The 26721-nt window shown below is 35.1% G+C and overlaps 1 protein-coding gene across 4 annotated transcripts; it reads right to left on the bottom strand.

Moving 5' to 3' along the window:
• Positions 1–9266: 9266 nt before the first annotated feature.
• Positions 9267–25271, bottom strand: LOC131149246 (phytochrome C). 4 transcript variants are annotated; one of them, XR_009135182.1, is made up of 6 exons: positions 22444–25253; positions 20769–21585; positions 12640–12936; positions 11950–12381; positions 11485–11592; positions 9267–9877 (listed from the first exon to the last, which is right to left on the bottom strand). XR_009135182.1 is itself a non-coding variant. In XM_058099521.1 (4 exons), the coding sequence occupies exons 1-4, from the start codon at positions 24488–24490 to the stop codon at positions 12177–12179; spliced, it is 3366 nt and encodes a 1121-aa protein (XP_057955504.1). In that variant the 5' UTR covers positions 24491–25271; the 3' UTR covers positions 11766–12176. The 4 variants fall into 4 exon arrangements, 1 of the variants encoding a protein (XP_057955504.1); XR_009135180.1 differs by having other exon boundaries at positions 9267–11592; XR_009135181.1 differs by lacking the exon at positions 11485–11592.
• Between the last annotated feature and the right edge of the window lie 1450 nt (positions 25272–26721).

Raw genomic sequence — 26721 nt, 5'->3', positions numbered from 1 at the left:
GTTTATCGACAAACTCCCTTCTTGACCTCGTCGACGAAATGATGTGTCCCGTCAATGAAGTCAGTGGTATAAATGGCTCAAACTCGAGTTCTCAATGAGAAAACCTACATGCAAACCTCTCTCTCTCTCTCTCTTTGTCCCCCACCCCTTCTCTCTAAGTTTTTGGGCCGATTTTTTGTCGATTCAATGATATGAAATTGCCACGCTACTCTTGGGAAGATTCTCTCCATATCTGCTGGAGTGGATCATTGATTAGGCCTACTTGGGAACCATCCCAAAATTTGGGTAAGTTAGTTAATTTCAGTTTTATTGAGGTATTTGGTATTTTTGGACTGTGGAAAGGTATTAGATGAATTTATACTGAAATTTTGTTGGGGGAAATATTAATTTCAGGGTGTTGTACTAAGAACACTGCATGTGTGGGATTAAGTGTTTAAGGGGCTTCTCAGTAAGTCATGTAAGGGGATAAACTAAGTCAATTTCTTATGAAAATATATTTATTATGTTACAACATTTAATTTCAGGTAAATATGTATATTGTAGAATTATGTTGGAAATAATGTTGTTGATCAGTAATATGACTTTCATGTATAATATCAAAAGCATGATTTTAGAACAGATTTTATGTTCATAATATTAACCTTTTTTGTGTGGCATGAGTAACATTTACCATGGAAATTATGATGATGAAATATTATGTTTACAAAATAAGAATGTTATTACTGCTTTTGGAAAAATATTAAAATGATACAGGGATTTTCAAACTAAGGATTTTATATGATATGATAGTGTAAGAGCTTAAGATTTTATATGATATGTCGATGTAAGGGCAATGGTTTTATATGATATGCTATGCTGACATAAGGGTCGTGAATTTTATATGATATGTTATGCAAAATTTTATGGAAATATTATCATGATAGATATTATTATAAAATAGCAATGTATCATTATTTAAAAATATACTATATGTTATCAAAACCTGATTGGTTTGGTTTAGGCTTTCACGAAGCACGGTATCATAGCTATATGATTACAATCATGTATATTTTAGTGCTACCACTTGTCATAAGGGGCAGTGGGAGAACGACAGTCGATGTGATTTTATGGTAGTGCAGGCGTCCCTCTGGTGTACGGACTAGGAGGGGCAGACCCATCGTACTTACAGACTTATGTTGATCTAGTGTGGTCAGCCAGCCATTGCAAGGTCCCACCTTCAGACCGCACAACCTAATCATGTCAGGGTAAGACATGACACTAGCCAGCTATCCATCCAGGGTGTTTTTCATGTATAGTTATATAAGATGATTTATATGTGTAGAAATTCAGTTTGTTATGTCATGTTATGTTAAATTATGTTTTTCCCATATATAATATAGACAGTTTTATCAAATACGATTTATGTACTATTATACATATAACACGAAAATACTCATGTTGGCACACACTGATATTAGTTTATTTCCCTTACTGAGAGGTGTCTCACTCCAGTTATATAAACATTTCAGGAGCTCCAAATAGAAAAGCGGATAGAACTCCATTGCATTAGAGTTCGACTGTTCTACCCTGTCTGGAGGGTAAGTCATTTTGTTATGGTCTAACGGATTTTAGGGGGTGACCCTATGACACTTTTGGATATTTTGGGATGTGTGCATGTATTTGACAATTGTAGTAAAACTTTGGTATTGTGTTGGATGGATGAATTGATATGCATATGATTTTACTTTTCCCGCTGCTTAGGTATCAGTGTTGTATTTAAGGTATACCCCTAGTATCCATGAGTCCATATTGATTATGTTTTATCAGGATTATTATATTAAATGTTATTATTGAAAAAAAAAATATGGTCAAATAGGCAGGTCGTTACACTACATCTAGACACTCAAACATATTTTTTCAATCGGTAATATTCCGATATTGTCAAACCAACTTTTTGTACTATCATCATCATCATCATTATCTTTCCACAAATTAGAGTTTAGAGGTCAACCCCTTTTAGTGCAATAATTCAAAATTCATAAGTCATTTTTTAATGCTCATAGACAGTAACATCTGAATGATCTAAAGTGGTCCTTTTATCTTGTTTTTTTTTTTTTTTTTCTCTTCTACTCCCTCTTTGAAAGGCATAGACACACATAATTGACCATCATTAAGATGGTTAGTCAATCACCTTCCCTATGCACCTGGGCCCAATCTATTATTTTCATAAATTTAATATTTTTTTTTTTAGTTTCACTTTCAAAAAATAAGGTAGCGACTCCATTGTTTGTATCTTTGTTTTGTTTTGTTGGTCCATTTGTCTTTATTCTCTTCCTCAATCTTTTCTGGTTTTGGAAATTGCCAGGTGTTTTGGGGAAGATTCCCCACATCGACATCCCATATGAAATCCAACGACTAAACTAAAACTATAATTTATAATTGTAAACTTGTCATATGTGAAGCAATTTTAATTTATTTATTGGGTGGAGACAAACATATATTCTATTATCTGCTTAAGTTGGTTTCATTGTGATTGAAGTTATCTGAAATCTAAGTTCATTTAATTTGATATGTTCTTGCTTTTCATTTTTTAAAGTTTTATTGGCATTCCTTCATCCTATAGCAAGACCTCTCCACAACTTATATGTTGACTAGATTTACATTTCATCCTACAGCAAGACCTCTCTTCTCGAACAACCCTCAAATTGTAGATTACCTATTTGGAATTCTAATGGCACCTTTTGTTTGTTGGTGCCTGGGAGTTTCCTTCTATTTATGCTTGCATTGATTAATGGATTCTCTCATCGTCAGTCTTTTGCTCATTTAAAAAATGTGGGGAGGGGGTGGGAATTCTCTCTTCTGTTTAGGATAATAGAATTCTTTCCGTGCGTTATGAATGCTTCTTCTTCTTTTCGTACTACAGCTTTTGTTTTCTCTTTTGTCAAATTCATTATCTGAAGAGACATGGAGTTGATTAACCAGAATTTTGTTGTTACTATACCAACTCTTTTCACAAAATTCAGGAGTAATAATCATCTATGTTCGAACCTAAAGCAGCATGTCATGTTTGTCGATTTGTGTAATTGTCACTCATTTTGTACTAATTCTTATCAAGGAGAATTTCTAGTTAATCATTGTTTGTGAAGTTCCTGATTTATGATGGGCTGTAGTCATGTGCTAGACTGTATTGAGTTGCTAGGGATGTTGGGTTTCCCTCCTTATGGGGCCCAACAATTGGAAAATAGTTTCTTTAATGTTTGTTGGCTTCTAAGGAAAAAAAAATTACTGCAGCATGCTTTTTGAATTAGAAACCAAGGTCTCACGTGCAGGAAGTTGTTCCTTCATCTCCTTTTTTCTTTTTCTCCTTTTTTTCTACTTACAGCAGCCAACAGCTCCTTAGTTTTTTTTTCTCCATTCTGTTTCACTCACATCTGCAGCTCCAACACCCTCACTCTAGCAACTGTGCCGATCGTCTTCTCTGCTGCAGCAACCTACTACTGATATTCTAATTGTGTATTTACAGCATATTGGTATTTCTTTGATTGTGCTCATTTTGGTTGGTTCTTTGGAGTTTTGTTCAAAATATTTGGTGAAGCATTTCCATCTTACTACATTTGTTTATACACTCTTGTGTATTTGTAAAGCTTATGTCTTTTGTATCCACTTTGTACAACATATTTGGTAATAGTGAATTTGGACCACCGTGCCTCGTGGACGTACCTCAACATTTGAGGGAATCACGTTAAATTTCTTGCGTCTTATTTTTTATTTATCATTTGCATTACTCCATTGATTTACTTGTGGGAATTGTTCGTATATAAATTTTTTCCCCAACAAGTGGTATCAGAGCCGTATTATTTGTACGCATTAAATTTGTGTAAATCATGGATGGTAATATTGGCCGTATGATTAGCTTCAATGAAAGCAATTAGGTAACTTGAAAAACAAAATGTAAGATCTTTTATTTTGCAAAGATTTGGTTCGGCCTATTGAGGGTGATAGCCGAAAGCCTAAAGACATGAGTGATGATGAGTGGAATAGGCTTAATAGGAAAACCGTTGGTGTTATCCGGCAATGGATCGATGATAGTGTTTTTCATCATGTTTCTATCAAAATTTCAGCACATGAATTGTGGAAAAAATTAAAGGATTTTTATGATAGAAAGTCGGCTACAAATAAAGTTTTCTTTTTCGAAAATTGGTGAATTTGAAATATAAAGATGGTGGTCTTATTACCAAATATTTGAATAATAGGAAAAATATTATTAATCAATTTGTTACTATGAAGATAGTTTTTGATAATGAATTGCAGGCCTTAATGCTTCTTAACTCTTTACCGGAAAGTTGGGAGACTTTGGTTGTGACAGTTAGTAATTCGGCTCCCGATGAATTTGTTACTATGAACCAAGTAACTAGCAGCTTGTTGAATGAAAAAATTAGAAGAAAATCAGTTGGTTCTTCTCTTTCAGAGGCACTTGTGACAGAAAACCGGGGGAGAGAGGCAGAAGCAAAAATAGATATTCTCACCGCAATGATAAATCAAGAGACCGGTCTAACTCAATTTCGGAAAAAGATATTAAGTACCACTATTGTCATAAAAAGGGGCATATGAAGCGGGAGTGTAAAAAATTGAAATTCAATGAACAAAACAAAGAGAAAAATTTTGAGAAAAAACATGAAGACACAACTTTAGTTGTATCTGATGGTGATCTCATGGTTGTTTATGATGAAAGTTGCATTAATTTGACAAGTCAAGAGACTGATTGAGTTATTGATTCCGGTGCGTCATTCCATGTCACTTCTCGAGGAGATTTTTTCACTTCTTATTCCAAAGGAAATTATGGAATTGTTCGGATGGGAAATGAAGGTCTGTCGAAAATTGTTGGCATAGGATATGTTTGTTTGGAAACAAATTTGGAATACAAGTTGGTGCTCAAAGATGTGAGTCATGTGCTCGATATTCGACTAAATTTGATATCTACTGGAAAGCTTGATGATAAAGGGTTTGACAACCATTTTTGTGATCGAAAATGAAAGCTCACAAAGGGTGATTTGGTCATGGCTAAAGGCAAGAAGACTAGTACACTTTATATGATGCAAGGTAAAATTGGTAATGGTGTTGTGAATGCAATTGAGAGTCACTCTTCCACTTATTTGTGGTATAAGCGGCTTGGGCACATGAGTGAAAAAGAAATGCAGTTTTTGTTCAAAAAGAAGCTCCTACCCAGGTTGAAAGGTACCTCTCTTAAAGCTTGTGTTCATTGTTTGGCCAATAAGCAACATAGAGCTCCTTTTCGTACAAAGTTTGTTACTAAAAATTTAATGTTTTAGATTTGATACATTCAGATATATGTGGTCCTTTGAAAGTTAAATCTCATGGTGGTGCACTTTATTTTGTTACTTTTTATTGATGATTGTTCAAGAAAAGTTTGGGCTTACACTTTGAAGACTAAAGATCAAGTTTTAGATGTATTTAAATATTTTTAAGTTAAAGTTGAAAAGGAGACTGGAAAGAAGGTGGAATGTATGCGCTCGGATAATGGTGGAGAGTACATTGGCCCATTTGATGCATATTGTTACATCCAAGGAATTAGACATCAAAAGACCGTCAATAAAACCCCTTAACAAAATGGTATTGTCGAAAGGATAAACCACACTATACTGGAAAGAATGAGATGTATGCTCTCTCATGCGAAGTTGCCAAAATCATTTTTGGGGTGAAGCAATGAGGATAGCGGTGGACTTGATTAATTTGTCTCCTTCAACTCCTTTACTTGGTGAAGTTCCAGAAAAAAATTGGAAAGGTAAGGATGTCACTTATGATCACTTGAAAGTTTTTGATTGTCGTGCATTTATTCACATTCCAAAAGATGAAAAATCCAAACTTGATGACAAGACAATGCAATGTATTTTTTTTGGCTATGGGCATGATGAATTTGGATACAGATTGTGGGATCCGGTTGACATGAAAATTGTTAGAAGTCGAGATGTTATATTTTTTGAAGATCAAACAATTGAAGATTTTGACACGGTTGAACAACCGCAATCTAATGGGAATGATTTTGTTGACTTAGACTTACCTTCTCCACTTTTGGCACATGATGAAAATTTAAAAAATGTTCTTCCACCTTTTGAAGATATTGGAAATGATGAAATTCCTAATGATGTTGAAGATGAAAATAAGGGGGAGTAACAAGTTCATGAGCAAGCTCAATTGAAAAGGTCTTCAAAAGAGCCAAGACCTTCAACTAAATATCCATCAAGTGATTATGTTACTCTAACAGATCAAGGGGAGCCCAAAAGCTATCAAGAAGCCATGAACCATGAAAATAAAGTTGAATGGATGGAGACTATGCAAGAGGAAATGAATTCCATAGTTGACAATCACACTTATGATTTGGTTAAGCTTCCTCTTGGAAAGAAAGTTTTGAAAAATAAATGAGTGTTTAGACTAAAAAATGATGGAAAGAATCTTCGGTACAAGGTTAGGTTTGTGATAAAAGGCTTTGGTCAAAAAAAAGGGAATTGACTTTGATGAAATATTCTCACCGGTTGTAAAGATGTCATTTATTCGGGTTGTTCTTGGCATGGCAGCATACTTGAATTTAAAAGTTGAGCAACTAGATGTGAAAACCGTTTTCTTACACGGTGACTTGGAAAATGAAATTTACATGGAACAACAAGAAGGCTTCAAACAAAAAGGGAAAGAAAAATTAGTATGCACATTAAAGAAAAATTTGTATGGGTTGAAGCAAGCACCATGGAGATGGTACAAGAAATTTGATTCTTTCGTGACTAATCATGGTTACTCAAAAACCTCTTCAAATGATTGTGTGTTTGTGAAAAAAATTTCGGATGGTACTTATATTATTCTCCTACTCTATGTTGATGATATGCTCATTGTAGGACATGACTTCTCCAAGATTGACAAGTTGAAGTTGGAGTTGACCAAGTCTTTTTCTATGAAAGACTTGGGACCAGTAAAGCAAATTCTTAGCATGAGAATTGTTCGTGATCGTGAAAAAGGGCAAATTTGGTTGTCTCAAGAAAGTTACATTGAAAAAGTGTTTGAGAGGTTCAATATGGATAAAACAAAACCCGTTGGTTGCCCACTTGCTAGTCACTTTAAGCTTAGTATAAAACAAAGTCCTACAAATAGAAAGACAAGGAAGAGATGAAGAAAATTCCTTATGCTTTGGTTGTTGGTTCCTTAATGTATGCAATGGTTTGCACAAGACCGGATTTAGCTTATGCTATTGGAGTTGTTAGTCGGTTTCTCTCTAATCCATGAAAGGAGCATTAGTTAGCGGTAAAATGGATTCTCCGATACCTTAAAGGCACTTCCAAGGTGTGTTTGTGCTTTGGAAATGGTAAATCTACGCTCCATGGATTCACGGATGCCGACATGACCGGTGATGTTGATTCTAGAAAATTCACTTCGGGTTATTTGATGATTTTTGCAGGGGGAGCTATGGCACAACAATCTAAATTACAGAAATGTGTTGCTTTATCTACTACGGAAGCCAAGTTTACTGCCATTATGGAAGCTTGCAAAGAATTGCTTTGGTTGAAGAGATTTTTGAAAGAGTTGGACATGGAACAAGAAAGGTATGATCTTTATTGTGATAGCCAAAATGCAATTCATTTGAATAAGAATTCTATCTTCCATTCAAAGTCCAAACATATTGATGTTAGATATCACTGGATTCAGAATGTGTTGGATAAGAAATTATTGCAGCTTGACAAAATTCACACTGACGATAATGGTTTGGATATGATGACAAAAGCATTGTCTAAAGACAAGCATGTGAAGTGTTAAGTTTTGACCGGATTAGTGGAGTTGTCCCCATAAGTCGAGAGGGGGGAGATTTGTTAGGTTTCCCTTCTTGTGGGGTCCAACAATTGGATAATGGTTTCTTTAATGTTTATTGGCTTCCTAGAAAAAATATATATAGCTGCAGCATGCTTTTTGAATTAGAAACCAAGGTCTCACACGCAGGAACAGCAAGCTACCCCTTCATCTCCTTTTTTTTCTCCTTACGACAACCAGCACCTCCTTAGTTTTTTTTCTCCATTCTGTTTCACTCACGTTTGCAGCTCCAACACCCTCACTCCAGCAACTGCGCCGATCGTCTTCTCCGCTGCAGCAACCTACTACTGATATTCCAACGTTGTGTATACATCATATTGGTATTTCTCTTATTGTGCTCATTTTGATTGATTCTTTGGAAGTTAGTTCAGAATATTTGGTGAGGCATTTTTATCTTGCTACATTTATTTATACACTCTTGTGTATTTGTAAGGCTTATGCCTTTTATATGCACTTTGTACAATATATTTGGTGATAGTGGATTTGGACCACCGTGTCCCGTGAACGTACCTCAGCATTTCAGGGAATCATGTCAAATTTCTTATGCCTTATTTTTTATTTATCATTTGCATTACTCCATTGATTTACTTGTGGAAATTGTTCGTATATAAATTTTTTCCCAACAAGGGATTGGCAGGCAATTTAGCATGCTAGCTTAACCATGTTAACAGATGGAGTTGGAATCTAATAAATGCATGGCAATATTGACCGTGGAGTTGTTGACTGCATGCCTAGTTACAGTAGTCTATTGTTCAATCTTTAACGAGTTAACTTCGATTCTATAGTGCTTGAAGCACAAATATTGTCAAAAAATATTTAGAACTTCCCACGAAAAGTGTTTTATCTTGAACATGCATGTACACTAGTGAATTGTAGACCTACACTGACTAATTTTATTCATTAGGTCTTTAGATCTTAACCGATGATACTAGAGGAGAAAAATTTTTATGTTATTCACCTTTCCTGAGGCCAGATCATCGTCTGTCACAGCAAAATGACCAGCAAGCATGTGAACTTGAGAGGGAACAGGAAAAAAGCAGTGGTTGCTGTGAAATAATCGAATTAAATTGGGTCCAAGTGAAGGTTTATTTGGATAGTTATCATTCAATTAGACGAATTAACTTATTAGGTGTTTAGTTAATTCAGTTCAGTTGGTGTTTCGGTAGGAACCCCTATTTGGTTTAGTTCCATATGACCTCCACTAATCAATTTTTTTTTCAATTGGTTTGTTAATATGCTGAATTAATCATACCAATCAAATGCATAGCCCTACTAACAGGTCAAAAGTTCTGTTTAGTTATTCCCAAAGCAAATAATCCATAATTCATATTTCAACATCACTGACCAGCATGGCAGTTTGTCACTGCATGATATCCATCCAGTCCAGTAAAAGAAACAGCTCCATTTGGCATCAAACAGAAGAGAACTAACCAATATTTTATTATAAATTAGCCGAAATAACATTTTGCAGAGGGAACAACATAACTACAACATTGTGCAAACAAGGGGGAGACATAATAACTTAATGACACCACATTTGGACATGATATAATTGAAACGAAATTGGGTTGGACTGAGCTATCAAAGGAATACTAATAGCATTCATAAAACACTGAATAAATCCAATAAACCTTTTTTTTCTTCGCTTGTACCCCCCGGGCCACACGAAAAGAGGGGGGGGGGGGAATCCTCTCTAAGCCTCTGATTAAAACCCAGTACCAAAATCAGATTTTCCCATGAACAAACAATATTGGCATTTTGCTCCGAGGGTCGCGTTGAGCAAAAATGAATAAAAAAATAAAACTGGTCCTAAACATCCTGACATCAAAACTCACATGATTAATGGTTGATCTACACACCCACACCCACTCACCCACGCACACACCATAAAACTTCAGTGAGAAACCTTACCCCATTAACTGACGTTCCCAAGAGTGGTACATATTTCGCCAGCAGATGATGAAAATAATCTACTCCGCTCCGAGCCATTTTTCCAAATCCAGCTGAAACCTGCCTGATTTCAGGAGACCTACAATCAGAGTGGAAATATTAAAAGAAAACAACTGCAAATAGGACGAGTAGCAGGGGAAGATGCAGGATTTATGCCTTGCAGGGGAAAAGTACATAGCACATCGAAATTCCCACATAAGTGTAATTAAAAAATGGAATTAGGGGAGCAAGCTACAATTTTATTTTATACAGGGGCTAAATTAAAGAGAAGACCAAAACAATAACTGCTTAACATTGTATACAAGGGGAATTCACTAGGCTTGGAAGGGGGCAGTCAGAATCCACACCAGCCCAAAGCCCCTGGTCTCCCTCGCATGTAGGGAAAATATTCATCATTCTCCATTGAAGCAATTTTTTAGGCCTCATAAAAAATGGGAGAGTCTGCAACCAGAAAGTTGTAACCATGATGAAAAGATATAGTGAATGACTGCAATAACTCGAAAGCATCTGAAACTTTTAATTGAATTTAGCATCCTGCCCCTGACAATGACCTGAAACATGGTAAATCAGCTATCTTGGAAACTGGGAGTACGTAACCAGAGCTGAAGTGAATAAAATCTTGTAGCATAGCAGTTACCTATGATTTCATCTGGCTTCACAACAATTTTTCAGAAAATTTTCATGAAAATTTTAAAAATTTTAAATAAAAAAACAGAAAGAAAAGAGTAAACTATAAACTATTTCAGAGCTTACAAATACTTCTAATAAATAAATGAACTGATTCAAACTAAAAAAGAAAAGAAAAAAAAATTAGGAAGAGCATTGAATTTTTATTAAGAACACAACATAAGCAAGCACAGGAAAAAAAAAAACAAAACATAGAGGGTGAAAAAGACAGAGATAGAACCAATACAAGAACAGAGGAAGGCCTTTTTTTGGGAAAAAACTAATAGTGCAGGACCTTCACACAGCAGCAGAACTGAAGAGCACGGCAGTCTTCGCAGCACTGCTTTCACAACTGAGCAAAACCTGAAAGGTTCATACATTTACACAGCCAGGATAGGGAAGAAGCATAGGGGTAACTGCCAGTGTAGACAATTAGAAATAACTATTTGGAGGAGGTCAAAGTTGCACAGTGAAAATCAGGATGTCAGAGCATGCAGAACAATCTTACTTGGCAAGCCAAGCAAACCTTGTGCACAAGTCAAAGGGAGAGGGAAGAGATCTTCTGCATAAGTTCCCTACATAAAGCACATGGGAATATTTCCACAGCAGAGTTGTAGGGATTGCAAGGATCATAACAAAAAGTTCTACCCAGAAAACTGCCTGCACTTCGATCCAAAAATTAAAGAAAATTGTTTGGCATCTCAACCATTATATATTAAAAAGAGTATAGATGTTTCTATTCCAAATCTGAAGCAATAAACTTGCCAACCACTAGTTAATGCGGTAAATACAGTAAATGTTTACAAATAAGTATGATGGCATCGAAAGTATGATGTACTGAGAATTTTTACAAATAAGTCAATGCGGTAAATACAGTAAATGTTTCCAGACAAGTGTTAAGCTACCTGTTAAAATTTTTCATTTATCATTTACAGGTTATGATCAATGAATTGGATATTTAATGTGACAAGGGACTACCATGCTTTTCTATGCATAGGTTATGAGAAAATGAATTCTTACTGTGTGAAAAGGAAATTATGATCTGAACAAGTGTTAAGCTTTTCTATGCTTTTCTGTCAAGCCTTGAATGCCAACTCATGTTCCTTGTAATTTTCATCTTCAGGACAACTTCAGGGGCATTAGGAATTTCAAAAATTGTCTGCTGAAATAAGATCTGAACAACAATGATTGTTACTTCTTCAAAATAAAGGATAGATTTTGGAATATTCAGGGACATTCAGAACTTCAAAATTTATTCGCGGGCATACTTGTTCAATGAATATAAATCAATAACCCAGTAATACACTAAATTGACAATTTTTTTTATTGTCACAACGTTCTTCTTACATAGATTTCAACTTTAAATGCAACAATTGATTGAATTATTACTATGGACAAAAAAAAAAAATAAGACGTAAAGATGATACAGAATGATGGAAGAGAATAGAAAGACTGGAGGCCATGAAAACTACATAGTGAACTTACCATGTTCTCATTTTTACAGACTTTGGATAAACCTGCTACAAACACTAGATTTGCAATTTTCAGTATACCATATTACCATGTCGGATTGGTTCAAAGTTCTGCTCCCTGGCCTCCATATAGGCACTCATTTTGCTGAGATGGCAGGTCCCGAGAAGGAGGATCAACTCTAGTTTTCTGCAGTTTGAACATGTTAGCATATTCATCATACTCTATATACCAACTGGTGATCAATCCTGTGTAGCCAATGGAAATTCTACAAGAATAACAAAAGATGATGTCTCTGCCTCTTTAAGATACTGTAAAGTGCCATTCATGATCTTGACAAGCTTCTGGCTGATGTACAGACCCAGGCCTTCCCGTGAGGCACTTCGATTATAGTGAAACATCTCTTGAATTAAATCTTCGGGGATTCCAGGTGATGGGTGGATGATCCTGCGATGTTAATGGCACAATCAGAGATAAATTTTCGTACTGATTTCTTTTATTCTAAACAACTGTTTCAGATTGATGCATGTTAAATCATTGTATTATGTTTCCCTGGCAGCTGGAAGCACAGATATTGTTGTTATTCTATTTTGACAAAGTTGAGAAACTTTTCCGTTTAAAAGTCAACAGGCAAGCATATTACATTGCATAAAAAATCAAGTAATAAAAAAAAAAAACATTTTGAGAGTGTAAACTGAGAATTACTGAAATTCAAGATGAGCAATATGTATCTTTTTCCCTATGCTTTCCTTTTTGGGGATCACCCTGAGTACAACTGATGATCCTTCAAATGCTGGGGTGAATAGGAGTGCATTTGTCAAGAAATCTGAGAGAATTTGCTGAAGCCTTAAGTTGTCACCATATAAACACATGGACGACACTTCAGAAGGTGACTCATGAATGAATTGCACCTGACGTTCGTGGCTCAAAATCATAACTTGACTTATGACAACTTCCAGAGCTTCCCCAAGGTTAAATTCAACAGAATTCATCTCCATATAGCTGCAGATGGGTGACAAAATTGCATAAATTTTTCAGAAAAATTTACAAGTGATTAAGACTTTTCCTTTATAAGCAAGAAAGGAGAATAGAAAAAGGAATCCAAGTGAAAAAATACATTATAAAAGCTGTCCAAACAAACTATCGACAAAATTCACAATATATATATAATCTGAACAGAACTTTCCCTAGATCCAAAAGTAAAATGCATTAAAATTTGGAAGAGCATTAAGCCATATACCATTCAGGGAGCAGACTTTGTCAAATTACGTTCAGAACAAAAACAATGACAGGACCAATGCAAGAATAGTGCCCACACCTATATGGATTTAAAAGTTGGAAGAGCAATGTAAATTATAAGTTCAATTACAATGATGTTCATGTAAGACAAATTCTTTAAGGCCCCCTTTAGAACTTGGAAAATATTAGGGAAAAGAAAGGAAAATATCAAGGAATCTACATTTTCATGTTTGGTTATTGAGGAAAGTAAGAAAGAAAATGAAAAATATATCAAATTCATGAACAAAATTTTGATATTTAGTTTTTTTTTTATATATATCATTAATATTTAGTTTTTCTCAATTTTTGATCATATACAAATAAACTTTCATTCTTAATTGAATTTAATATAGAAAGAAAATACAATAGAAAATGAGTTTCCTCCTTATTTTCCTTTCCTTTCTTTTTCTCAAGTAAAATCCTTGAGCCAAACTGACCATAAAGGGAAAATAAAAACTGAAACTCTTAAAGATTAGTATTAAGGAATAAGCTTAAAGCAATGCCAAAGTCCAAGCTGGCCTGACCCCACTTGAGATGTCATCTGTGACTGCAGGTATCTCCCTCACCTTAAGAAAGCAGGTATCCAGTGTCTCAATGACAGTTTAAGCAAGAGAAGTCAGAAAACAGAAGCTAAAAATTGAGAAGGAATAATTCCGGAACAGGAAATAAGGGTTAAACTTGAAAATATTCTGAATTTTCATTGCTATATATAATTTGGTTCATGAAACTGTCTTGAAGGGCTATTTATACAAGTGCTATAGCAGCTCTCTAGTCCTAACCCTTAAATATAAATAAACCCCAATCTAATCTTAGCCACCTAATGTCATTAAAAGGTCACGTGCTAGCCATGTGACTAGTACTAGAAACATAACTACTAATCAGAGAGCCAGAAAAAAAAAAAATTTAAGGAAAACAAGGAAACAACTTAAAACTAATTAAAGCATATAGGTAAGAGCAGCATGTGGCCTTTTAAAAAATGAAGGGTTGAGATTAGAAGTTTCGGACAGAGACTAAGGGCCCAGTTCGTAGTATTTACTGTGTGAACCCCAAGGTCTCATTAACTAACTTCTGATGATAACAAACTATTCGAAATAAAGGCTTTGAATTTGATATATTTCAACAGGTTTCTAAGTGATTCAAATGGAGTCTTGATAGATCTTGAAGAACTTTTATTTACAACTTTGCTTTTGTAATTCTTTCATTCGTAGTTGTTATGGGCTTTAACTCCATGCTTTTTGCAATTTTAAGGCACAAATTATCAAAGAAGAGAAAATAAACTCCTAGTCAGATGACCGCCCCATTGGGACCATGGCAGCGTGCTTGGACAGTTGACTGTCGGTTGGAATGGATCGACTGGCCTTGGAAGAAAGGTGGACCAATTCTAAGAGAATTGTCATGCTGCACATTAATGACCAGTTAACGGGTCAATTGTTCCAAGTGGTAGGTTGATTGATAGAATAGATTGACACACAATAACCGATAAAACATACACTTCAATCGCTAAACCTATATACCCTCTAAGCCCAAAAGAACAGTACCTAGACAATTATGAACATATTTTCTAAGCTTATTACTCTGAAATCTCTTCTTAGGATCTTATTTCACTCACCATCTTCAAAATGAGAAACTTCCAAAAAATTGTGCCATAACTTAATCTTTCTTTGAGACTTTTTGACTCACAGCTACTCTTCCATTTGTATACACCTCCTTGCAAGGATTTTCATTACATTTATTCCTATTGTAATCTTTGGCAACCTTGTTTTGGTGAAAGTAAGGGGTTTGTAATTAGAAGCGAGTACAATGAAACCTCAAGGTGACTAAGAGAATGGAGGTAGGCTTGGGATAGCCAAACCACTATAAAGAGTTTGTGCTTCTTCGCCCTTATTTCTTTATTGCTTTCTTTTTTGTAAATTTTCTGGAGTTCTTTGCGTATGCATTAATTTCCAATTAAGCCCTAATTTTTAATTAGACCCAGACCACCACATGGTCCACCCCCCACACCCTCTCTTGGGTTACTTTTGGAATAACAATTGGCATTAGAACTAAGTCTGTTTCTACTTGGCTTAATCATTAGAATGATCTAGGACAACAAAAAAAATCACCTTAACAGAGGCAATCCACCAATAGACCACCACTATTTGTAATGATTTTACCAATTACAAGATTAGAATATTCAACTTTGAACTTTGGGATATTATCCAAGATGGATATACTCTCCTGACCATGGTGGAAAATGGTGAGACCAAGCCTAAACCTAGAAATAAGTGGAATGAAGATGAAAGATCCATGCATATTGTTAGTGCTAAAACTATGAATACCTTGTTTTGTGGCTTAGTCTGAAGTGAATTTAATAAAGTTTCAACTAGTCATACAACTAAGTAAATTTGGCATGAGCCTCATGAACAAATAGAGTAAAATTGTCTAAAGTAAACATGCTTGTTCATGAGTTTGAGATGTTCAAAATCAGCCAATGAGAAAATTTTAATTACCAGTTCAAACGATTTTACCCATATTATAACTACCTTGAAATCTTTTGGTAAATTGTACACTATGAGCTTGTGGTGAGATTTAGAAATCTTACCAATCTCAAGGGATGTTAAAGTGATTGCGAGCAAAGAACCATGAAGCACTCCCCTTGAATGAGTTGCTTAGGTCTCTACTAGCCTGCAAAATGGAGGCAAAGAAGGTGGTTACTAAGTAGAGAAAGACACTTGCTCTTGCCTTTTTGAAAGAGTTATGAAGGAGAAGCAAGAGAATGGTGATGAGGACGTGGCACTCATTACTGGAAATTCAAAAGATTTATCAAGAAAAGATGAATATAAAGGAGAGACATTCAAAATATTTGTCAAGAACATGAAACAGGAAAAGAAAGGAGAATTGAGCAAGAAAGTTCCAATCATTTTCTATGAGTGTAAGAAGTTGGGACATGTTAGATCAAATTGTCCCAAGCTCAAAAAGGAGAAGAGGATGCTCATCAAGGAGGTACTAAGTGCCATTTGGGAGGATAGAAACATCAATTGCGGACTCCAATAATGAAGTAACTAATCTTTGTCTCATGGCTATAAGGACAAATAAGAGGTATGCAACTCTTCTAATGATGATGAATCCACTTACGAAATAAATAATGATCTTGACCATCGGTCATAAATTTAAAGAACGTAGAAATTAAACGTTCTATCTAATGAAAATAAGCTTTTGGAGAGGGAAAATGAGGACTTGAAAGCTAACATTGAGCCTTATCCTCCTAACAATGAGTTGCAATTGGGGAATGAGAATTTGGAAAGGAAGGTTGATGAACTTTACCATGTCATTTCAAAATCAAGGATAAATTTGACAATACATTATCTAGTCAAAACTGTGTCTTTGACAAAGTCAGAATTGGGTATAAATATAATCATTCCCCAAAAAAAAAAAAAGTCATACAAAAATTATTTTGTGAAAGCTACACAATTGACTATTACATTTGTGAAATGCAACTTTTGTGGTAGAAATGGGCATTACCCTTTCACTTGTTCCATTAAGGAAAATAGATATACTAGTGTTTAAAAGATTGGGTACAAAAGAGACCAAACACATAGCACTATGCTACACTAAAAGGGTTTGACTCCTAGGCAAAACCCCAATAACACATTGATTCAAGAAAATTTGTGTACCAAAAGTTTATGCGATTGTGATTGTAGGTTTACTTGAACTCTTAGTTCAATTCAAGAAAATGGTTATTGCTTAGTGGATTCACAAGGCAAATGACAAGAGACTACTCTTATGTTTCTCACTCTCACCAAGAAGAAAGGGGGAAGTGTTACATAGGGAGACCATGGAAAAAGTACAATCCTTGGCATAGGTAATGTTGGCAAGAACTCATAGTCATTGACATGTATTACTTGTTAAAGGTTTAAAACATCATTTGCTTATTATTAGTCAATTATGTGATCAGGGTTACCTTGTGTTTTTCAAACCAATGTTTTGCAATAATTGTAAATAAATAATCAAACATTTTTGTTTCTAAAAGAGGAAAAAAAAAATATGTATGTTCTTTATTTGAATGATTTGATTAATCAAAATGTGAAATGTTATATCTGTTGTGAATGATGGTTCATGGTTGTTGCATCGTAGAGCAGGGCATTGCAGCATGCATACTTACCTAAACTCCTCGATATGAATTAGTTAAAATGAATTCCTAACATCAAATTTGGAAAAGATAAAATTTGGGAACCATATCAAAAAAGAAAACAAATTAAAACTAGCATCAAGCATAACAACTTGGTTAATATTTCTACACCTTTACAACTCTTACATGCAGACTTGTTTGGACCTCTTAGAAATGTTAGTTTGAGTGGTAATATGGTTTTGTGACAGTTGATGACTATTCTAGATCTACTAGGGTGTTATTTCTTGCTCATAAAAATGAAGCTTCAAGTGCTTTCAAGAAATTATGTAAAATAGTTTAAAAAGAAAAGGGGCATCAAACAACCAACATAAGAAGTGATCATCGCGAAGAAGTTGATAATATTGAATTTGAATATTTTCATAATGATAATGAATGTCAGCATAATTTTTCAGCACCTAAACCATCCCAACAAAATGATTTGTACAAAGGAAAAATATAACCCTTCAAGAAATGGCTATAACAATGCTTAATAAATATAATTTACCCAAATAATTCTGGGCCAAAGTGGTAAATACATCATGCCATTTGTTAAATAAGGTTCTAATAAGACCTATAATCAAGAAAACAATTTATTAACTTTGGCATAAAACAAAAGGCACCATAAAATACTTTACTGTCTTTGGTTGTAAATGATTCATATTGAACACAAAAGATAACCTTGATAAATTTGATGCAAAATCAGATAAAGGAATATTTCTTGGCGATTCATCAACTAGTAAAACTTAGAGTTTATAACGAAAATATTAGTTGTAACTTTTCCCATAACAAAGAATAACTTTGGTGATTATCTAGATGAACTTGAAGAACTTCAAAACAACTTGAACATAAATGAAACCTTGAATAAATTTGATGAGCCAACAAATGAAGGTTCAACACATAATGATCTACCAAAATCTTGAAAATTTGTAAATAATCATTCAAAAGAGCAAATTGTTCATCCATCTCTAGGTATTAAAACTAACTGGTCCAGCATGACTCAATCAAATTTTTATTAGCTTCTTGTCTTTTCCTTTCTATTTCTTTGCATTGAATTCCCCTTTTTGCACAAAAAAAAAAAAAAGGTAAAAAAAAAGCATTTAAAAAAAAAAAAAAGGGATTCCCGGATATCCCAATGAGAATTAGGGATTTGAAGGATAAGATTTTTGTTGACACTGTGTGTCTGGTTGATTTAACTCCCTTGCATGTCCAGTATGGAGTTCTTCTTCCCCCTCACCTGTCTTAATATCACATTCTTTAATCTAACCCATGTATGAAAGAAATAATGCTTCAAGATGAATATGAATGAATTGCTCATTGGGAGTCATTTAATGCATCAAGCTCCAAGAACAAACCACTATCGACAACTCCCTTGTCCACCTTCATTGAATATCAAAATCTAACATTGATTAACAAGTTTTACAATCAAACGTGCATATTAATATTAGGAGGATATTAATGAAACCAATGACCATGTACAAAAGAAATAATGCTTCAAGATGAACACGAATGAATTGCTCATTGGGAGTCATTTAATAAATCAAGCTCCAAGAACAAACCACTATCGACAACTCCCTTGTCCACCTTCATTGAATATCAAAATCTAACATCGATTAAAAGGTTTTCCAATCAGAGGTGCATATTTATATGAGGAGGATATTAATGAAACCAATGATATTCTCTCTCATGCTTAAGCTTCTAGGAGATTGCCTTGTTTTCCTTTATAGAATATCCATTACATACAACACAGACTCCCCTCTCCCCCCTCACGTCTTTGCTCAAGCATGAGATAAAACTACCCTTCCAACTATAATATGGCTCTTCCAGAACTTCTGCCCAGATTTCACACCTTTGAATTGTACCAATTCCTGTCTTCTCACCTGTGTCATCACTGAACCTTTTTCCCACTTGTATGGTGACTCTTAGTAAATACTTCTTTATTTTATTTTAACTCGCTAGACATATTGAGATGGACTGATGTTTAATATCATCTTTAATAGTAATTAAGCTCATTAACTTTCATACTATTGCCACAACAGTGCAAATCACAAAAAACTAAAAAATTTCACACCAATTTGATTTAATGAGATCTTCCACAACACTAATGCATCTTCACCATAGCCAGCAGGCAACAATTTTATAGTCAACAACCTCTCAGAGCTTCCCTCCATGTACATGAAAGACTATGACACCAAAAATGTCATTTTTTGTATATCCAGGCTGTACACACTGCCACATCTTGATCTGAAATCTTACAGAAGCTTCACGCATTTCACTTGTTAATCCTGCATGCCATGAAAGCTGAACGGCCATAACCTAATTCTAATCCCACTCAGTGGGGATGTTAGAGGGGTCTTCAGAATTTTAACATGAAGTAGCCATTCTGAAGACTCAAATCCATTTGCACTTGCCTGCTCAAACTTTTAAGACAGTGCACTAGACCACAAAACATGTATCAATGCAAAACCTAAATACAAAAAAAAAAAAAAAAAATCCCTAAACAATTTACATTACACTCACCCTTCTAGTGCCACTGGCCTGCACCAAGTTATAAGCATGGTCTTAAATTTCCATGAAATTGTCGAAATTTCCGATTTCCATCACCCTCGAAATCGAAATGGCAGTCGATTTCCGTCTTGCATAATTTCCGTCAAAATCTCAGCGAATCATCCGAAATTTATCGAAATCTCGAAATTTTAACGAAACTTGTTGAAATTTTATCTATACAATGAAATTTCATCAGAATTCAAATGAGAGATTTAGGAGTGAACTGAAATTTCTCTTTTAATCTATTTTATTTATTTTATCGAAACGAAATATTATTACAAGTGCTTTTGAAATTATATAAAAATAAATAAACCTACAGTAACATTTTATTTAATCATTCATGTCTAAATTATCATTATTTTTATAATAAATAATATTTAAATGATTTATGAATTTCATTTGTATTAACTGAATATGTTTAATGTACATTATCTTACAAACATGTTTGATACACATACTATTTTACAACTTTTCAACCTCATACAAAACATATATGTATTTAATTCATAATATATTAGTCCTAAAACTTATGTTATTATGCTTGTTAACCATTTCTAAAGTTTCACAAAGAATTCCATGTTTTACTATTAATTTCCATTATTTTTTCAAATCGAAATTAAAATTTCTGTTGAAATTTCCATACTTTTGGAGCTTTGAAATTTGAATCGAAATTGAAATTTAAGACCTTGGTTATATGCAGTAAAATAACCAATGAAGTCCACATATCCTTAATGAACATGAATGTAATGATATTTCCAAGTCCAATTAAAAAAATGGATCCCATCATCTAATTCTGAATTGAATCAAGCAAACTAATTAATTATATTAAGGAACACAAAAAAACTATAAGTAAAAAGAGTCATACCACTCCTCAATACTTTCAATATCAGAGTCATCAATAATCTTGCCCAATTGTTCCCGACACAATGTGCTAGTCTTCAGAAGAAGTTTCTGTTTTTCATTCAAATCAGAAGACTCCATTAGATTCTGAATAAACATTATCCCATTTAGAGGCCTTTTGATTTCCTCACGAATATATGCCAGCTGCTTTGTGCTATTTGCTGCAGCTTGTTCTGATATCCTCTGCACCTGCATGGCATATTGGAGCTCTGGACTAGCCACATGCAAAAAGCACAAAACCCCATTGATCCTTCCATCTGCATCAGTTCTTCTGTTTGCAGAAACCAAAGCTTCAACATATTTACCTATCTGATCAAAGAACCCAAATAACAATTTATCTACATCCTGTCCAGCAATCACACTGTTCAGAAATATCTTAAGCTTTGTTAATGTGTCTTGATCTTTGACCCGACAACCAAAATTGCTGACTGTAAAGACCTCTCCAAGAAGCATCCGGTCAATGGTTTCTTCCCTCTTCAAACCAGACAACTTTTGCATAGCGTCATTCCACTCAAAACATTGGCCATGCTCATCCGTCATAAATATTGGAGGAATAAGTGCACTTGGACTCTGTACAATTCCAACATAATCACCTTGGATACGGGTATATTTGTCCATAATCAGCTTCTGCCCTGTCACATCTTGACCAATAAAGCAAACCCCAACAATGTTTTCCTTTATATCTCGGCTACAACACGAATTAGCCACCAAGACCACAGGACCATTGTGCTCCTGACAACCAAATGATTTGAGTTTGATTTCAACATTTCTCTCTTCTATACCTGTGAGTTTAGCATTAGGCCAGACAGAGATCCAGAATCAACCACTTGGACATATAAAACTTGGAACCATACAAGCAGTTGAAAACAACTTTTGTAAACTTGAAACCACATGACATTTGGAAAAGCAGATGATTAAAAATAACATAGAAATTTAACAACTGTATCTTTCTTCAACAAAATGTTATTACTGCATACAGATATAACAAGTGACAGGCACAGGACATGACTCCAAAGCAAAAAAGTATAACTATAGCGTATTTTTTGGAATATTACCAGTTTTTGTGGTTGCTTTCCTTAAAATGACACAAACTTTCCCTATACAACAGTTATTCCATTCCTAACCCTTTCCATTATGTGAACCAAACGTGATAAAATGAAATGAAAAAGGCATGTTATGACTGGATTAATCATATGCACACAATGGGATGAGCAAGCAATAAAAAAAATGTATATATTTTATTTTATGCATTAACCAGGTGAGTTAATAAGTGGCATCCAAACCAACACAATCAACGCACAACAAATCAGCTTGTTTGGATCAACCAAGTTAAATATTCAGAAAAATATAAATGCATAGATACCCCATGCCAGATGCCCCTTTAATGTAACATGCATGCCAAGTCATTTATTTTATCTCTACTACTAGTTGATACATATCTAGCAATATATTTATTCAGCTCTGAGCACAGCTATACATATTAACAAATGCTTAGAGCAGCCTTGCTCAAATTGCCCAATCACATATTCAAATACTTATGTGCAGATCTAAAAACCCGGTCACAACTCTACTACGTTACTGTGGAAATGACCATATGGCATGCAAATTAGTCAACAATAAATCAAAAGGTGTTGTGTCACCTTGCAAAGACAAGGAAAGCATGTTCTTCAAGACATCAATTGAATCATTCTCAACAAGATCAACAAAGGGCATGCCGACAGCTTGTTGCACAATCAATCCTGTTAGTTCAGCTGCTTTGGTATTCCACCCATTAATAATACCAAAGGAATCAACAGCCAAGATTGGGACAGAAGCAGTTTCAATTAGGCGAATCATTTCATTAGTAATAGTAACAATACGCATTTCATCCCCAATTTGTACCCCAGTTTCAACTGCTGGAACTTTCACAGTCATTATGGAATCAGTGTCATCTTGCAAGGATCCTCTCATTATCAGCTGCAGGGAATGGATGGCATCCATTTCCACATCTTCCCACGGTAAGCTGCGTCGCTTAACCACATCAAGAAATGCCTTGAAAGATGATCTAGGGTGCATCTTCCTTCCATCATCCTTGTCATTAGGATCATGTTTTGAACCACCCCACTTGATTTCCTTTGCCGTGTGGGATCGGAACCAAAAAAGAAAATCCTTTGAAGTAATCCTAATGGCCGCCATTCCACAAATTGCATCACCAATAATAGACGCACCAGGGTAACCAGCTTCAATAAGACTATCAGTGCTCAAGCCTGTGCTCCCACTGTGGTACTCAAGCAGCCATTCAGCTATATCTTTCACTTGTGCCTCTGTAGGGGTGACACCAAGCAACCAAAATTCCTTATTGTAGTATAATGCAGCTCCATCACACTTAACAAGGTCCATCACATTTGGTGACTGAGTAACAATTCCTAGAGGCGCATCTCTAAGGAGCATGTCGCAAAGCACAGTTTGAGTCCGCAAAATATGCTTCTCCCTTAACTGAGCTGCCAACTCCATTTCCTTGTTAACTTGTACACCAAAAACTTGAATCAAAAATTCACAGGCATACCTTAGAGGGAACGGAACAAATCGAGGCCTTGTGTTATGGCAAACCACCAAACCCCACAACCTCCTTTCCTTTTTCTGATTACCCTCCATCACATCATCATCCTCACTGATAGCCACGGACATCACAAGCGATGCAATGGAACCCATGTTAGTCATATACCGTGCATGACACCCATGAGGTGCCCTCAGTGTGGATCCACAAAGACTCACTGGCTGAGCCAATCTCTTATCTTGAATTACTTTAACTGGTGGGGCCAAACAATCACAGATAATCCTGACCCTGTTCTTCGTGAAGAGAAATCTTGAAGCTTGCGGTATATCAGTAGCAGGGAAATGCAAGTCAAGGTAAGGTTCTAAGTCTAGCCTACGGCACTCAGCAACAACTTCCCCATGCTCATCTTCGTGAAATTTATACACCATTACACGATCATAACCCGTCAAATCCCTAACTTCATTAACTAACGCATCACATAACAGGGATATATTCCCAGTCGGCAAAGACTGCAATCTTGAGATTGCTTTGGCTGCAATCTTGTATGATTTCAATGCCCCAGCAGCCGTAACCGGGACATCATCCGGATTCACAGGCTCCAAATCTATAACTAAACCCACATCAATTCGATGCAAAATTGCATAAAAAGGCTTACCAGAACTCTTACAATGAACTAATATGGGATTGAGCAAATTTACTTCCCCAAAATTGGCAGCTTTCTGCAAGGCTGCAGCACCAGTGGACTGAAAGAGTGTGCGGATATCTGTTCCAAAAGTGAGAGCTTCTTGCTGCTCAATGCTTGGAACCGCATGAGGGGCCAATTCCAACATTTCATGGGCATTTTCGCTGAAAGCTAGAACAGAAAATTTTTGCTCATCAACTACAATCATACAACCAAAAGGTTGGATATACGTTCCTCTCTGCATGCTTTGCAGATAAGCTGATACAGTGGGTGACGGAACATCACTAGCGGAACTAACTGAGACATTTAAGTTCACAGAAGTGGAGTAATCGAATAACTGCTCCGACTCCTCGAAGTTGCTATGAAGCTTAGCGTCAATGGGGATCTGCGCCACAACCCGAGCACATTGTCTCGATCGAGAAGAGCTGCTCCTAGAACAGTTCGTCTTGTTTGTCGACTTTGACGACATCTTTTAGCCTAACCTCTTCAATTTCTCTTCTTTTCTTCCTCAGTCGATCCAATCCATGCAAGTACAATCGAGCAAGACTCTCAAAACCAAGTTTTAGAGTCCCAACAAGAGAGAGAGAGAGAGAGAGAGAGAATTCGAAAACAATTCAAATAAAAGCTTCTCTTGTTACATATGATATATATACAAGTGGAAAAGCAACTTCTTCAAATCCAGAGCCCGTCGAAGATTGAAAAGGATTGAAAACTAAAACGCAATGAAATTCACCGCGATTTTTGAATCGACCTTCAGCTCATGAGCGATTAAGAAAAAGGGTCGGCAGAGAAGGATTCCCCTAGAACATCTCTGGATTGAATTCTCCTCGCAATCTCCCCAAAACCCAGCTCATGAAAACCCAAAATCCTAGGATAGATGACTGCAAAATCTCGGAGGCTCTGTAATCAAAATCACTTATGATTGCATAAATTCCTTCATCGTTGCAAAGGGAATATAAGAATTCGAGATCGCTTCCTTCCGCACATACTGAAATCCACATCCCTGACAGCACAGTTCAAATCCCCAAACCTATGAAGAAACAAAATTCCTAAAAGAAAAATAAATGATAAAATAGATTTACAAAAGACGGAGGTGAAGAAGTGGTGAAACAAAACATTGACATTTGCAGGACGAGGGTAGGCTGCACATGACGGTGACCTGACTTTTGTAGCTTACATTACCATGAAGAAATTAGACGCCATATGTGACAAGCGATCGCAAGTATAATGCCCTGAGATCGTGACAATATGGAATGTCCGAGTTTTTTCCCCTATTTATCCTCTTTTTTAAAAAAATAGGTTAAATAATACTTTTTTTTGGCAAACTAATTCCTAGAATAACATGACGTAATCTTACTTTTGCCACATGTTATTTCGAAAATTATTTTTAAAAAAAATGATAAATCGGAAAAAAACTTCTACTCACTCACCCACTCCTCTTTATCGTGTTTAGCAAAGATTTTTGTTATATTATGGCAACGATGAATCTTACAAGAGTAATAAATAGATAATAAATTCTTCTATGTTTTTTTTTTTTATTTATTCGTTTGCTTTTGTTTTCGTTGTCTTATTCCACTGCCCTGTTCAGTTAGAAGTCGTCAATGAACTCGACGTCGAAGACAACGACGACGGCGACGCCCTTGTAGGCGGTCATCTCACAACCTGTCTGCTCCCAAGGAACAAAATTAATTATAGTAATTACTAATGAGTAATATATTAGTTTTCAACATTAAAAAGTTACTCATTAGATCATGTAATGTAGAGCAAACTTTTATTTAAAGCTTAGATCAAATCATACAAATACAAATTTGTTAATCAGAATCAAATTATAATTAATTTATACATTAATTGACTGAGAATATATATATAATATAAAACTTTTGTGATAGCTTTTTAAATACTTAACATTTTATCAAATTATAATTTTAAAAATAATTTAGTTATTATATTACGAAATAAATTATGATGGTAAAAAAAAGTTTGAACTTAAAATGAGAATGAAAGATTATCCATCATTTGTAATAAATTATTGATTCAAATAACCATAAATTCGTTGCTTAATTAAGTTTTTTATGAGTTATAATTTCTTTATCTAATAATTTGTCTAAACTGTTCTTATAACTTCTGTAAAGTCAGAGGAGGCGAGTGCATTAATGAGCAATCGAACAGCTCCGAGGGAAGATTGTATATCTCCGAAAAAGCATCATCACCTACAACCACAATATGAAAAACAAAAACACAAAAGAAAAATAATTTCATTGTATAATTACTTACATGCTTTATTGCAGCACACAAAGAGCAACGGCCTTCAGATTACCAGAGAGTGTCTCTTTAGTCACTGCTTCCATGCACAAAGATAGGAGCGATAAAGATTCACCCATTGTAGAAAGTTGTGATGTTGCTGAAGAACAAACATGCAAATCGAAATGGCAAGAAAAAAAAAATTAAGCGAAATTGGAAGGTGCGGATCATACCGAAATAGGAGTCATTTCAAAAAAAATATAAAAATAAATATTATTTAAAACCATTAACTGTTACTCATTAGTCATTACTATAATTAATTTTATTCCTTGAGAGCAGTTGTGTTGTGGGATGGCCGCCTATAATGGTGTTGCTATCTTTGGCATCGAGTCCATTAATGACTTCTGACTGAATAGGGCATTGGAACAAGACAATGAAAACAAAAGTAAATGAATAAAT

Source organism: Malania oleifera, chromosome 2 (genome assembly GCF_029873635.1).
Source record: "Malania oleifera isolate guangnan ecotype guangnan chromosome 2, ASM2987363v1, whole genome shotgun sequence".
Lineage (NCBI taxonomy): Eukaryota > Viridiplantae > Streptophyta > Magnoliopsida > Santalales > Ximeniaceae > Malania > Malania oleifera.
Note: the sequence above shows the minus strand (reverse complement) of the source record. Positions and strands in the feature narration are given on the sequence as shown.

Bases quoted from the DNA above. Each gene is read 5' to 3' on its own strand.
- LOC131149246 (XM_058099521.1), bottom strand. From the start codon at position 24,490: ATGTCGTCAAAGTCGACAAACAAGACGAACTGTTCTAGGAGCAGCTCT. The intron at 12,937-20,768 runs GTATGACTCTTT...ACCCATCTGCAG, and splicing joins ATTGAAAGTATTGAGGAGTG to CTATATGGAGATGAATTCTG. The intron at 12,382-12,639 runs GTAATTCTCAGT...TTAACATCGCAG, and splicing joins ATTGCTCATCTTGAATTTCA to GATCATCCACCCATCACCTG.